Genomic DNA, 16,747 nt, shown 5'->3' with positions numbered 1-16,747 from the left:
TAAATTTATGGGGGATGTTATATACTCGACGAGCTTCTTGCTAAGGATATTCACAATGACACATGAACTTTCGTAATATTATATCGAGGTAATTCCATATTATATCTAATATCTATTAATATTTTTTTTTTTTATTTGGTGAATACAGTTGAAGTCACAGGCTTCTAAAGAATGTACCTGGTATTCACCACTTAACCTTAATGCCAAAATTTGATGAATATAAATATTTTAAAACTAAATTTAACTATCTAACAACTATACATCGCTTAGAATTTGTTAAACGGTTTAAATCTGCTGTCATGCTAAAAAAAATAGTGAATATGTTTCTATTTTGAAATTTCCTGCTAGCAAAACTGAAAATCCACAAAATGATATATTAATAGCAACAAAAACCTGTATATATGCGCCATGCACTGGCCTTCTTTATTTAGAAGCAACTCCTTAGGTATAAATGAGAAAACACATGTTGATCATTGCTCATTCAATTTACAAAATATATACAGAAAAAGCAGAAAGAGAAATCAAATTAAACTTAAAAAAAAAAACAATGGCTGCATACAAGAAGAGCCTTACTGTTCTTTTATTTGTAACGATTATACTATCAATGTTTTGTGGAAACGGAGAAGCAAGAAAATGGTTAGGTTATGGAGCTATGGGAAAAGACAAAATTCCGGCATGTGGCTCTAAAAACCCAAGTGAATGTATTAAAAATCCGGTTAACCATTACTATAGTGGCTGTGAGGGTTTTGAACATTGCCGTCATGTACCGCCTCGTGTATAAATATGACTAATTCTTTATATTTTATCATCGATTCAAAAGTGTTATTTTTTATTTATTTACGAAACTATAAACTTATGTGTTATTATGTATTACTGAAACATTTTGTACGTGGTTATCTTTATTGCTTCAGTAAAAATAAATAATCTGTATTTTGACATTTCGTTTTTGGAATCCGAATTTGTTTGAATTAATTGGTTAACTACGTTATTTATAAAACTAGGGTTGAGTCCGCGCTTCGCGCGAATTTTATTTTATGTTTGTGTTTTTATATGGTTTATATATTATTTTATAAAAAACACAATGTGTTCTGTTAGTTATCATTATTAGTGTTTCTATATAACAATAAATTTCTCTTAATTATTATTTTTATTAATTTCTATTAATATTTCTATATATATATATATATTAACTTCTAGATTTATTTATAATCTACGTGTTGTGCAAAATTTTATTTTTAAACAGTTAATTCATCATATTTGTCTTTTAATTTTTTATTAGACTCATTATTCATTTTTATATTATCATTGTTTGTTAGTTTCATTTTTGTTCTTCTTTCTGATTTTCAACATTTTTTTCTTGTATTTTTTGAAATTCCTTTTTAATAGGGTTGGGCATAAATACTTGTTACTCGGCTTGTACTCGTTACTTGCCTCGTACTTTGATTGAAAAACTAAGTACTTGAACTTGTTAAGACAAGTACTAAGTTGTGAATTTTTATTATTTGCAAGTACAAGTCAAGTACCAAGTAATAAAAAAAATTTATCTACCCAGCTTGTATTACTTGTTACTCGTTTTTATATAGGACAAATTGATCATTTATTAATTTTCCTTTGTCCCACATCGATAAAGAGCTCTGGGACAGATTAAAAATATTTCTATATAATGAGGATATGCATATATTATCCCCTTATAGTATTGGGCTTCATCACTTAAGGGACTTTTGATAACCATTTATTGGACTTTTACTTAAAATTGGTCTTAAATAGTAAGTTTTTTTTTCTTGGGCTTGTTATTTGCAAGTATCAAGTAATTCACGGGTTAAGTACTAGTCATCAGGTTTTTACGAGTACTTGTTTTATCAAGTACTTGTTTAACAACAGGTCAAATACAAGCCAAAAAATTTGATACTTGTTTCGGGCGGGTCAAGTATCAAGTATAGCTAAAATGGCAAGTACTTGTCCCGTGCCCAGCATCTTTGTGTTCTTCTTCCTCATTTTCTTTACCTTTTTTTTTCATCTTCTTCGACTTCTATTTCTTTTTTTTTTCCTTTCAGTTTTTCTTCATCTTCTTTTTCTGATTTTAGTTTATCTTTTATTTTTACTTATCTCGTATATGTATTCTTCCTCGTCTATTTCGTCTTCATCTGCGTACTTTTCTTTATATTTTGATTATTTCTTCTTCTTTTTATATTTTCTTATTATTTTCATCTTCTTTGATATTTGTTTTCATCATCGTCTTTTTCTTTAACTATTTCTACTTATTATTTTTTCCCAGTTTTTACTTCTTTGTTTTTGATAAAAAAAATAATTATTATAAAAATGTATGAATTAATTAAGTCATTAATTTTAGTACTAATGTTTTTTCTTTTATTTTTTTTGAATAATACTATTTTAAAGTGCGTGAATTAATTGAATCATTAATTTTAATTTTTTCTATCTTCATATTATACTCTCTTTTCTCATCTTCAACGTTTTTATCTATGTATTTTTCAAAATTGCTTTTCATCATTTTTGTGTTTTTCTTCTTTCTATTTTTTATCTTTTTTTTCATCGTTTTCTTCATCATCTTCGACTTCTAATTTTTTTTTTAAAATTCATTTTTTTTTATTTTGCGTCTCTTATTTTTATTTGTTTGGTGTATGTATTCTTTGTTTTTTTTACTTCGTATTCATCTGTGTCATCTTAATTATATTTTGATTTTTCTTCTTTCTCCTATTTTTATTTTATTTTTTCATCGTTTTTGGACTTTCTTTTATCATCTTTTTTTCCTATTTTTTTTTTCAGTTCTTACTATTATTTTTCTTGATAAAAATATAAGAATTATAAGTAGTGTGTAAATAATTAAATCATTAATTTAGTAGTAATTAATATTAGTGTTTTTTAATAAAAAAATAATAGTTATTAATGTGTGTGAATTAATTGAGTTATTAAATATAGTTTTCTTGGTGCTGATGTGGACACCCTAGATGGAGAGAAAACTCTGTATTATATAATAAATACTAAATTGATGAAATCAAATACTCTTCCATCAGTTATTTGTGCTCCCTTGAATCTTACTTCTCATATCTGTCAAGGGAAGCACAATGGTACCCCAACTAGTCCAAGAGGATATCAACTACTCTTACCATCAAAACAAGTCATATAAATATTACTTCAAGATTGGTCTCAGGCCACCACATATGGTCATAATAAATTTGAATATTTATGCTGAATGATTCAACAAATCACATGAACAAAATGGATTTGCTTTAATCAAGGAGAGACTTCACTTAGACATGGATATGGAAAGGATCCTTTTTCAGCAGCGCAGGCACTCTTAAATGATTGTTTCTTTTCCTACACAATAAGAGAGCCAAAGATCATGGAGACACAGTAAGGAATTTCACAATACCAACAAAACATAATGGTACCGGTTACCATATTTATGTTTTGTTCAAAGTTTCAAAACTATGAACAAAACTCAAACTCTTCCGTAACATATCTCTCTAAATTCATACCAAAAGTTTTAGGCACATGTCAACATGAGAAAAGGGAGCTTGATGATGAAGAACAAACCACACAACAAGAGAATCCCATACCGCTGAAAATCGAAACTTTAACACTTTCTCAAAGTACTTGAAACTGTTTCCAACACCTAGTCAAACACTCGACTTCTTTATTAATGACTATAATGATTACATATCAGAAAAAATTGAAACTTAAATGAAAAAAACTAAAGAACCACCTTTGCATTCCCGAGAGCACACAAATCTTATTCTAGGTTAAGGTCGTTAATGCCTTCCTTCTGGTTATATTGCAAGTCTCTGCAACGCAATTTGAAGTTCTTGCTCGGAGTGGACAGCACGCCTAACCACAAGCGTTTTACTGCCAATCTTAATCCCGTTTAGAGCACCACATGCAATATCTGTTACTGAAGGATCTTGGTAAACACATAATCCATCCAGTTGAATTTCCAGTTGCTTTGTCTATTAGCAAACAGAAAACTAAGGGTCCAAAAGACTCCATGACATCTGCGGTATGTTCCTGTGTATAGCAACGTGGAAACCCACTAAAAACAATGCCGTTCGGATCCTCAAAAAAAGCAGTAGGCCTCCAAGACATTCTTCTCTTGTCTTTGTGCGTCACGATTAGTCTCATCTACTGACAAAAATCAAGAGAAGAGAGGACAAGGGTTTTAAAAGCGTTTTCATTTAATCAAACAACTCGTGATCAGTGTTCTTTACAACTTTACAAGCAAACAGCTCTACTTATCATAACATAACACCGACACACAAAAGAAAAAAGGAAAAAGCATCTAAAAAGCCTAATCCTAAATGGTAAATAAGTGCATTCTTACTAAGATAAGGATTAAAGTCATGTTGTGATAATTAGGGTTATTGTCTAAATCATAGAGGTTTATGATCTGGCGGTTGTTGTTGGATATCAACAATTACCTTACCATTCACCACATAACGTTAATGGCTTAATGCCAAAATTTGATGAAAAGTAATATTTTAAAATTTTGGCAAAAAACAATATTTTAAAATTAAAATTAACTATGCGACAACTAACATCGCTCAGAATTTGTTAAACGGTTTAAATCTGCTGCCATGCTAAAAAAATAGTGAATATGTTTCTATTATGAAGTTTCCTGCTAGCAAAACTGAAATCCACAAAATGTTATATTAATAGCAACAAAAACCTGTATATATGCGCCATGCACTGGCATTCTTTATTTAGAAGCAACTCCTTAAGTATAAATGAGAAAACACATGTTGATCATTGCTCATTCAATTTAAAAAATATATACAGAAAAAGCAGAAAGAAAAATCAAATTAAATTAAAAAAAAAACAATGGCTGCATACAAGAAGAGCCTTACTGTTCTTTTATTTATAACGATTATACTATCAATTTTTTGTGGAAACGGAGAAGCAGGAAAATGGTTAGGTTATGGAGCTATGGGAAAAGACAAAAATCCGGCATGTGGCTCTAAAAACCCAAGTGAATGTATTAAAAATCCGGTTAACCATTACCATAGTGGCTGTGAGGGTTTTGAACATTGTCGTCATGTAACGCCTCGTGTATAAATATTTATGATCGATTCAAAAGACAATGTATTTTTATCATCGATTCAAAAATGTTATTTTTTATTTATTTATGAAACTATAAACTTATGTGTTATTATGTATTACTGAAACATTTTGTAAGTGGTTATCTTTATTGCTTTAATAAAAATAAATAATCTGTATTTTGACATTTCGTTTTTGGAATCCGAATTTGTTGGAATTATTTGGTTAACTCCGTTATATATAAAATACTAAATTGATGAAATCAAAGATACTCTTCCATCAGTTATTTGTGCTTTCTTGAATCTTACTTCTCATTTTCTCATGCACTACAAAATTACAGGTAATTTGTGACACCACAATTAGTCGGGGTTTAGTCGCTAATTCTTTATTAACAACTAATTACTGACTAATGCATCGAGTCGGAAATATTTAGTCGCAAATCACAACAGTCGTTAATCAGTCGTACATTCACGACTAAATGCCGACTAAACGATGATGACGTGTATTAGTTGTTGATTAGTCGTAATATTTAGCGACTGATGTACGACTAGGTTACGATTATCTACCGACTGCATTGTAATTGCTAGTTAGTCGTTTAAAGGAGTAGCTAATTAGTCGTTAAGTTTAACGACCAATCTACGACCAGTTGGCGACTATATTGGCGACTACTTTTGCGACTAATTAACGACAACATAGTGATTTGGATACGACTGATTACCGACTACGTAACGACTGGTTAAAAAAAGTAGCGACTAATTAGAGACTAAATTGCGATTGAATTACGACTAAGTTCCGTCCAATTTGCGACTATTTTCTTTGCGGATTACAAAAGTTGGTAATGCTTATTGATGGTGCTAATTTTGGTATCTAAAATATATTCTAAACCAAATACAAAATGCAAATACAAAATGCAGTAAACAAAAACTTCATATAAGAACCATTTGCCATAAAAATTAAAAGCATTGTTTCCTAAAATGTATTACATCATGACAAATAAAACCGTTGTTCCCAAAACAAAACATTACCAAATCCAATGGTTACCATATCCAACCATTGCACAAAAACCATATTCAACCATTGGAGTCAAGTTCACAAAATAAAGGAGACAATCAAAATGAGTTTGATAGAGATGAGAAACCTAGAGGATCTTGCGGTTGAGTAGTTGGAGCAGTAGTTGGAGGAGCTGTTGAAGCATCGGTTGGAGGAGCTGTTGAAGCACCGTTTGGAGCATCACCGGTTGCAGCAGCTGTTGTAACAGGGGTTGGAGGTGAAGACGTGGGAACAGAATGAGCAGCCTTGAAGTCCAAGAACCCTGGATCAGTTTCGCTTAGGTACCTTTCGAGCAATGTCAATTGCTCGATCTTGGCTTGTTGGGCAGCTGCAACCTTGGTATGCTCTGCTTCGCGCCTTGCATTCTCAGCCGCCTGTTCTTCTATCTTTTTGTGAGCTTGTTGTAATTGATCTTGCAGTGTGTTGGATGCAAGAGTGCTTCCAGGGTACTTCCTTTTGCCGTTGACAAGTAACTGAGAAAGGCTTCCTACACCATAAGGTACTCCTCTCTCATTGGTGAAAGTCAACTTGCAAAAAAAAGAAGAGTGATCAGTATGAAAACCAAACATACAAACAGCTATTGCGTAAAACACAAAAAACAAACAAAAAAAGACCATACCTGAAGAAATAGCTCGTTGTCCTCTGCTATGGATAGCTCAGGCCGAGGAGATAGCTCGTTGTTCTCTCCTATGTCTGTCCAGAGCTCAGCAAACTTGTCTTCCAAGTTCTTCTTATAGGTTTCAGCTACAGCCTGAGCTTTTCGATCAACATAAGTGCCATCTGGTCTTGTGTGAGTCTTGATGAAAACTTCACCAAGACTCACTGGTCTTCCCAATTCCTCCTCCTGAAAAATGATGAATAAGGTAAGGTATGAAAATGATTTTTGAAATGAAATGATTTGAATACTAAAAATGGACAAGGTAACATACCATCTCTTGCTGGATTTGAAGGTATGACTTCTGTCCTGATAGCTGTACATGCGGACCTAGACCTCCACGTTCAGACAACCGAGCCGCTGATGTTGTCGCACTCCTCTCTCTGCAGTCATCAGTATCCCAGACCTTAATCATCTTCTTCCACAGTGTGTCGTTGATCCAGTTTGGCTGCTCCCGAGAAGTTCTACACGTACTCACCATGTCTTTCATCCTGCGTTGACAGATAGCCTCAAAATGCTCTTGGACCACTCCGGTGATTAAAGGATCCCATGTATGGGTTTTCTAGCATGAAAATAGAAAAGATGATGTTAGTAATGCATATTAATAGATATGATATTGAACAGTAAGCAAAAACCAAACAAAAATAAAATGAAATGGTAGAACATTACCGCAAATTCCACGAAGTATCTTTCCTGTCTTTCCCGAAACACACAAGTCCAAGAATTGAACTCACCATCGAACTTGTTTGTGAAGATTTTAGTAATCTTCCTAGTCAATGAAGACTTGTCACGACCGAACCTAGTAAGACACGAAACAATGCAAATGATCAACACAAATGGAACAATGGAAATGAATCAACACTAATTAACACAAACAAAGAGAAATGAAACAGAGATAAGGAGGATAGAGAATCTTACCATGTTGTATTAGGCTTCGGAGTGGGAGAGAGGACCGTCGTATACTCTTCCCGGCCAGGCTTGGTAAGCAGTGCATTAAGGGTTCTCAGCTGGTCTTCCGCGAGGTTTGCAGTGCATTCTTCAAAGGAAGCTTCTTCACCGGAACTCTGAGCTTCAGCTGAGCGAGCGGTTTGAGCTTGAGATGATTGAGAAGTCCAGTCTTGAGAAAGGGGAGATGCTGAGAGTTCCTGTTGAGAGGTGCGATGGTGTGAGAAGTCCTGTTGAGAGGTGCGACGGTGTGAGTTCTGAGAGGTGTGAGGTTGAGAGTCTGAGCTTCTACTTTGAGGCTGTGGAGTCGGTGATGCGAAAAGTTGCTGCGGCGGTGGATATTCCCTCACATGCGTGAAGGAGGGGACAACCGGTGGTGGAGACCGGTTATCGCTTGCGGAGTGAACTCGTACAGCACTGGAAGAGGCTACTTGGTTCTCTGTGCCGATGAAGAAGCACCTCGTCGGTGTTTCTTCCTTCCATTCCCAGGCATCGGTTCGGAAAGGGGTTAATGGTCGAGATTCGACAAAGGGGAAGAGAGATTGGACAAAGGGGAAGAGAGATTGGACAAAGGGGAAGAGAGATCCGTAGAAGGGGAAGAGAGATCGAAGAAGGGAAAGAGAGATCGAAGAAGGGGAAGAGAGATTAGGGTTTGCGGGGTTAGGGAATTAGGGAAATTTTAGGGATTTCGTTGATTTGGGGAATTAATCGGTAATTGGGCTTAATTGGGCCTGATTTTTAATTAGTTAAATGGGCCACAGTAGTCGTTAATTAGTCGGGTTTAGGTCGTATAAATTGGAGGATTAATCGGGCTTGGGCTTTATTAGGCCTGATTTTTAAATTAGTTAAATGGGCCAATGTAGTCGTTGATTAGTCGGTCTTCAGTCGCAAGAGTTTCGTAGTCGTTTGCCGGTCGCCATTTAGTCGCAATGTTTTTATTAGTAATAGACAAGATTAACATACTTAATTATACAACTTATTCATTACATTGTTTGATTTAAAATAGAAAAGTAGAATACAATGATTCAGACAATCTAGTAAGGTTCTTCCTCAGCCTCCTCATCATCATCTGAAGAGGATAAATTACAATGAAATTCATCATCAGGTTCTGCATCTCCAACGTCGAAATCAAGATTTATCGGATTCACCCCGTGCACTCGGTTGTCAACCACAAGATCCTCAATCGTAGTTAGTATGACAGCATCATCATTAATTTCTTGCAATAGAGCAGGTTCTTTGTTTTCATATTCTCCAGAAATATTTCTTCTTGGATTTACTTTTAACACGTTAAGCCACAACTGTTTTGGTCTCCTCCGGTATGGATACGGGATGAAACAAACTTGGTCCGCTTGAGAAGCTGTGAAATATCAACATATACAAATGTCAATAACTATATATAAAATATGTATGTAAATATTTAGTTATATATACCCAGAATAAATAGCTCATATTTGTTATATCTTCTTGATGAAAGAACATCAACAATGCCGCCATTGCTCCTTCGAGTGCCTCTACCAATAACAGGGTCATACCAATTACACTTAAAAAGTGTGATCTTCAAATTTACCATTCCCTCATACTCCAGTTGTATGATATCAGTTAAGGTCCCGTAGAAATCAGCATCATCTGATGCATCCGTATAATTTTCTCCTTTGACACAGACCCCATAGTTACATGTCTTCCGTCCCATTCCATGATTCTGCGTATGAAACAAATATCCTCGGGTAAAATAGATAGGCCAGGTTTTTGCCTTATTCACAGGTCCGTGTACTATGTCTTGAACCCAAATAGGAAAAGGATTTGTGGCATTCCAGTAAGTAACCTGCAGACATAAAAAAAAATTATCATTGTTTTAATAAAATATATTCATAATTATGAATTTTAATTAATTAGACTTACATAGTCTTTCACCCATGCAGGATACTCGTCAGCTCTTTTTGCGGAAACTTCTTGTTCAGAGAGTGCTGGATATTTTGTAGCGATATAATCTTCAAACATACTACATCGTGATGAACATATAATCAGTACAAAACTAGTAGTAGATTATATTAATAGATCGACTGAGAAATGTTAAATTATGTATACCTCTCAAAAGGCTGAAAGTATTCACAATTTCGCAAAACATATGCATGTGCGACTCGATGGTCTTTCTCTGAAAGCCATATTTCATGCATTTGACCACTTGGACGACCTATGTGAGTAAATATTTCAGGAACTCCAGGGACATCAAATACGGGGGCTTCACCTTCATCGAATCTTGTTAACCTGACCAAATTAATGAAAACTGATTTAATTTAGCCAAAGTAAACACATTTGTATATTTGAATTATATTTTAAAATTTACCTTGATTTGGTTTGTATATTTGAAGCAAAGTAATGCTCTGTGAAATAAGCTATCTCGTCACTGATATACGATTCAACAATCGATCCTGACGCATATCTTTTGTTCTTTGCTTTTGCCTTCAACTTTTTGAAAAACCTTTCAAAAGGATACATCCATCTATACTGCACAGGACCTCCTAATTCAGCTTCATAGGGGAGATGTATAGGGATGTGCTCCATCACGTAAAAAAACGAGGGTGGGAAGATCTTTTCCAAATTGCACAAGATTAAAACAATGTTTTGTTTCAGAATTTTGACACGGTCTTTTTGCAAAGTTCTAGAACATAAGTCATGGAAGAATCCTCCAACCCCTAAAATATTCAAACTCAAGTGGTTAATATAATATAGTAATTATACTTAATTGTAAATTAAACTGATTTGATTTATAACAAAGTACCTGATAATGCAAGATGGACATTGTGATCAAGAAGTTCTGCAAAGATAAATGGAAGTAGCCGTTCCATAAAAACATGGCAGTCATGACTCTTCATGCCTGAAAACTTTCCTTTCTCTATATCAGCACAATTTGCTAAGTCTGCCGCATAACCGTCTGGGAATTGTACCTTATTCACGCATTCCAATAATTTTTTCCTGTCAGCTTCTTCCAATGTGTATACAGGAAAATGTGCTTCACCATTCGCATCAACGTGTAAGTGAGCTCGATCACAGAATCGTTCTATATCCAATCTTGACTTGATTGTGTCTTTTGATCTTCCCGCCACACTCATAAGAGTATTGATGATGTTGTCGAAAAAATTCTTCCCTATATGCATCACATCAAGATTATGTCGGAGATTGAGGTCCGTCCAGTACGGCAACTCCCAAAATATGCTTTCTTTGTGCCAGTTATGCCCCTTCCCGTATCCAGCCTTCTTTTTTTCATGACCGTTTCCACCACACTCCGATGTTTTTCGGGGCTTGACAGATTCAATCCGCTCGGTATAAACTTGCTCACCGTTTAAAGACTCTGGTGGATACTCATTGATAGCGTGTCTACCCTTCAAAAAGTCTTTTCTATTCTTCCTTAATGGATGACCCTGAGGAAGAAACCTTCTATGACAATCAAACCAACATGTCTTCCTTCCATTTGGCAGATAAAAAGCCTTTGTGTCTTCCATGCAAATTGGACAAGACAATTTACCGTGGGTCGTCCATCCAGATAACATACCATACGCCGAAAAGTCGCTTATCGTCCATATCAACACAGCTTTTAATTTGAAATTTTGATTCAAGGATACATCATATGCATCTACTCCAACTGACCATAATTCTTTTAACTCCTCGATAAGTGGGCGGAGGAAGATATCAAGACTAGCTCGCGGATGATTAGGCCCAGAATTCAATATTGTAAGGAATAAGTACTATGTCTTCATGCACATACCTGGGGGTAAATTGTAAGGAGTCAAGATCACAGGCCATAAGGAATGATTGTGAGACATGCCAACAGGATTGAACCCATCTGTACATAATCCAAGATAAACGTTACGAGGTTCTTCGGCAAACTGGGGATGTAGATCTTGAAAATATCTCCACTCCGCAGCATCAGAGGGATGACACATTTCTCCTTCCTTTGCTTGGTGCTCCGCATGCCATCTCATTGCCGCTGCCGTCTTCTTGCTCTGATACATTCTCTTCAATTTGTCAGCAATAGGTAGATACCACATACGACTATATGGTATTCTAGTTCGTGATCGTCGTCGACCTTCGTTCGGCTTATACCTTGGTGCTTGACAAAATTTACATTCCTCCCACATTTCATCTTCTTTCCAGAAGATCATACAATTGTTAATACAAACATCAATTTTATGAAATGGGAGGCCTAAATTTCCCATCAGTTTCTCTGTCTCGTAATTGGAACTGGTTGCATTATTCCCGTCAGGTAGATACTCGGTAAACAAAGAAGCCCACAAATCCACACACTTTTCACTCATATTATAATCCACCTTATTTTGCATGAACCGAGCAGCTAAAGATAACTGCGAGTGGCCTTCCCGACAACCATCATATAAAGGTTTTTTTCCAGCATCTAAGAGGTTGTAAAACTTTTGGGAATGGTTATGCACAGGTTCTTGAACATTCTGATAGTTATCACCTTGATGATAGTTATCACCTTGATGATAGTTATCATGAAATGCATCATTCACCATATGCATATAACTATTTTCAGCAATATGACCCATTTGATCTTCTTCACTCCCACTTATATGAGTTGTATCAACAGAACTAGTTCCATAATCCAGATCAGTAATTTCTTCTCCATGCTTATACCAAATATAATAATCCGGCATGAATCCTTTACTATACAAATGATTCCAAAATTTTTTTCCCGGTAAAAATTTGCAATTTTTGCAAACACTACAAGGGCAGTAAAACTTGCCACCATTGCTTTGTGTCAGAGGCTGATTGTTTGCAAAATTCATGAATTGCTCCATTCCTTTTACAAATTCAGCCGAGAAATTCCCCGTCTTTTCATCAATCTTCTTATACATCCATTTTCTATAATTAGAATTTCCTGACATTTTATAAAAAATACTCGTAATTGTGATTCAGCCGAAAATTATGATTCAGCCAAGACATAATTGTGATTCAGCCGAGAAATCGCTAAGCTGTATATATAGATATTTTCCCGACTAAATTGCGACTGTTTTACGTCCATTATACGACTACAAACTAATAGTCGTTAAAAGTAGATACACCAACCACAAAACGTAAAACACGTGTTTAATTTTTTGCGATTCGCCGCAACAGTCGCTGTTTAGTCGCCAAATTACGACTATTTAACGATAACAGTTTACCGACAACATGTTAGTCGTACATTAGTCGCAAATTGGCGACTGTTATACGACGATATTTTGTGGTCGCTAATGGACGACGAATTGGCGACTAAAATTGTTTAGTCGCAGGGTAGTCGTCAAATAATCGTTTAGTAGTCGGTAATTTTAACGACTACATAATGAGTCGCAAAATTTAGTCGGTATAAAACTGTTTTCGTGTAGTGATGTCTGTCAAGGGAAGCACAATGGTACGCCCAAGTCCAAATGGATACCCACTACTCTTACCATCCAAACCAGTCCTATAAATTTTACTTCAAAATTGGTCTCAGGCTACCACTTGGTCATAATAAATTTGAATACATCTGCTGAATGTTTCAACAAATCATATGAACACAATGGGTTTGCTTTAATCAAGCAGAGACTTCACCTACCTGTCCTCTCTTACAGTTGAAAATGGGTTTCCCCTTAGACATGAATATGGAAAGGATCCTTTTTCACCAGCAAATGCAGTCTCATAAATGATTGTTTCTCTTCCTACACAATAAGAAAGCCAAAGACCACAGAGACACAGTAAGGAATTTCACAATACCAACAAAATATAAGGTATTGATTACCATATTTATGTTTTGTTCAAAGTTTCAAAACTATGAACAACACTCAAAATATTCCATAACAGTTTAGGCTTATGTCAACATGAGAAAAAGGAGTTTGATGATGAAGAACAAACCACACTACAATAAAATTACCTTAAGTGAATTTCCTTCCGCTGAATATCGAAACTCTAACATCTGTCTAAGTACTTGAAACCGTTTCCAACACTTAGTCAAACATTCGAATTCTTTATTAATGACTAAAAATTACATATCAGGAAAATATTCAAACTTAATTGAAAAATAAAAAACCACCTTTGCCCTCCCGAGAGGTTACAAATCTTATTCCGGGTTATATCGCAAGCCTCTGCAAAGCAATTTGAAGTTCTTGCTCGGAATCGACGGCACGCCTAACCGCAAGCGTTTTATCACCAGTCTTAATCCCGTTTAGAGCAGCACATGCAATATCTGTTACTGAAGAATCTTGGTAAACACATAATGCATATCCCTTGGAGTTTCCTGTTTCTCTTTCTTTAACCAAGTTGAATCCTCTTAGGGGCCCAAAAGACTCCAAGAGATCCATGATATCTGCCTCTGTTAAGTAACAAGGAAGCTCACCAACAAAAACACAGTGCTCTAAAACCTCAAGTTGCTCCGTTTTAGGTCGATTCCCAAGATTAACCGTACGACTTACCGCAAGCGTGTTAACGCTATCGCCAAACTTTGCCCCGTTTAGAGCAGCACATGCAATATCTGTTACTGAAGGATCTTGGTAAACACATAATCCATATCCAGTTGGGTTTCCAGTCGCACTGTCTATTCGCAAACAGAAAGCTTTTAAGGTTCCAAAAGACTCCATGACATCTGCTATATGTTCCTGTGTATAGCAACGTGGAAACCCACTAAAAACAATGCCGCTCGGATCCTCAAAAAAACCAGTAGGTCTCCAAGACATTCTTCTCTTTTCTTTGTGCCTCCTCTATTAACAAAAAAAAACAAGAGAAGAGAGGAATAGGGTTTTAAAAGCGTTTTTACTTAATCAAACAAGTCGTGAATTTTCTTTAGAAGAAAACAGCTCTATTTATAATAACATAGAACCGACACACAAAAGAAAAAAAGGAAAAAACATCCAAAAAGCCTAATTCTAAATGGATTGTGATAAGGGTTATTGTCTAAATCAGAGAGGTTTAAGATATGTCGTTTGTTGTTGGATATCAACTACCTTACCATCAAAACAAGTCCTACAAATTTTTATTTTACGATCGAAAGAAAGAAAACTCAGGCTACCACAAGTTATGTGCTCCTCTTCATTTTATCAAATCCTATAACTGGAAGCCCTAATTTTAACTTTTCTCCAGATCATAAGACATCATCTCATCAAGAGCCTCACACTGACCGCACCTTCGAATATAAGCAACAAAGGTTGCTAAAAGGGTTCTGCAGCTTTGGGCCTTCGTAACCTCGTCTTCAATGGAAGGGAACCTAGCTGCAGTGCTCCCAAGACCTATATTGACCAGAGACTGCCTAACGGTATTACTGCATGAAATATCCTTAAGGATACCTTCACAAAGTGTCAAGCCTTGTGCCACATAGCGTCCCACCTTTTTTGTGGTTTCAGAAAGTTTCAAAGGTTTTGAACTGCTTTAATTTTCCTTCTACATTGAGTCCACTTCGTTCTTGATCACTGTGACGTCCCCATCTTCGCTCACAGACAATTTTGTTGTGTCCATCTCCTCGACTATGAGATTATCGTTGATAATGGGATACAATTCAATGAAATAACTCTGACCACCCCACAGACAAATATTTTCTTGCACCTTAAGTTAGGGTTAACGCTTGTCTCGGGATAAGTGATCTTCCTTTGCAATCTCTTGTCTTATGAAATGACACGTCTTCTTGATCGAATCCTAAGAGTCAAAATCTTCTATTGGAGACCAATGCCATGTAATGGCCATGGTTGGCTTCACCAGCAAGCTTTTCCCCTCAGTATAATCCACATTCTTGATGATGAAGCCAGTATCGAGGGAGAGATGCCATCTACTTGACAATGCAGCTCTCAAAATATCTCCAAATCAATTGCTGATAATTCCATACTGAGGACGTTTCTTCGTATGATAAGGATATATTCATTAGAAAATTTGGTATTGAAAACAGTCCTCACTTGTTCTTATGAAATTTATGATAGGGATCGGCTACAATATTTTGTTATGATTTATCGATGCAGTTACCTTCATAGGAGCTTGATGCTAAGGATAAATATTCACGACGACACATGGGACTTTCATAACATTATATCGAGGTGATTTCGTGTTGTATCAAATATCTACTAATATAATTAGATTTTTTTTTTAAAAAAAAATGGTGAATAGACTTGAAGCCTTTTGGATCCTTAAAACTTTTGTTTGTTTTTAAGGGTCCAAAAGGATCCCATGAAGATGGAACTAATATCAAAATAAGCATGTACCATATGTTGGTCAATTGTTAAAAAATATATGGATGATAATATCGACTGAAAGAAGAATAAATACTCATATATGAGATATTTATATATTTGTATATTTGTATATATCTAGTCAAAGAATATTCTGTAGTATAAATATGTATGTACTCTAATAATTATAATTATGAGAGCAATGATAATTATTAACAATTCTTTTTTCTCTCATTGATATCTATAACAACAAGAGCAAGATGAAGAACGTAAAGGAAGATTTGGCGAGTGAGAAGAAGACAACAACAATTATGGATCTATCAGATGGAATTTTGACTGAAGAAATTTTCAGGAGGATACCAGAACCGTTGGATCTGTGGCATATGACAAGAGCGACCAAACACTGGAATTTGCTTTTCAAATCCATGAAAAACCCTTTCTCTGGATTGAAGTTGTGTACCAAATCCGCTAACGGTGAATCAATAACGATTACAAAAATTTGTTTTTGACTTCTTTTTTTTTAAATAATAATAATATTGATTTTATTATAAATCGGTCGTAGCAATTCGTTGAATGGTATCAATTAAGATGCGAGATTCAACTTTTTCGATTTATGTTGCAAATAATTTATAACAAACACAGTTCCATCGACTTTGCCCTAGTATAAAGTACCGTCAGATCCAAGTAATTAGAGGAATCAAAGAAGACGACGAGAATGGCTCACAGAAATCTTAGAGATCATGATGCCGATGGCTGGGATCGCTCCGATTTTCTCAATCAATCTTTGATTTTTCTGTTACTTTGTATTTTTATTTTTATTTCTTTTTGTGTTCCAATGCCCCCTGTAGAAGATTTTCAGGTCTCATCTCTA

At 35.3% G+C, this 16,747-nt stretch overlaps 1 protein-coding gene and 1 pseudogene across 1 annotated transcript; both read right to left on the bottom strand.

Annotated features, from left to right (window-relative positions):
• Positions 1–13,797: 13,797 nt before the first annotated feature.
• LOC112087839 (splicing factor U2af large subunit B) lies at positions 13,798–14,304 on the bottom strand. Its single transcript, XM_024157865.1, has one exon. The coding sequence runs from the start codon at positions 14,302–14,304 to the stop codon at positions 13,798–13,800; it is 507 nt and encodes a 168-aa protein (XP_024013633.1).
• A 484-nt stretch (positions 14,305–14,788) lies between these two features.
• Positions 14,789–15,719, bottom strand: LOC112087838 (annotated as a pseudogene).
• Between the last annotated feature and the right edge of the window lie 1,028 nt (positions 15,720–16,747).

This window comes from Eutrema salsugineum, unplaced genomic scaffold (genome assembly GCF_000478725.1).
Source record: "Eutrema salsugineum unplaced genomic scaffold, Eutsalg1_0 scaffold_8, whole genome shotgun sequence".
Taxonomy (NCBI): Eukaryota; Viridiplantae; Streptophyta; class Magnoliopsida; order Brassicales; family Brassicaceae; genus Eutrema; species Eutrema salsugineum.
Note: the sequence above shows the minus strand (reverse complement) of the source record. Positions and strands in the feature narration are given on the sequence as shown.

Bases quoted from the DNA above. Each gene is read 5' to 3' on its own strand.
- LOC112087839 (XM_024157865.1), bottom strand. From the start codon at position 14,304: ATGGAGTCTTTTGGAACCTTAAAAGCTTTCTGTTTGCGAATAGACAGT.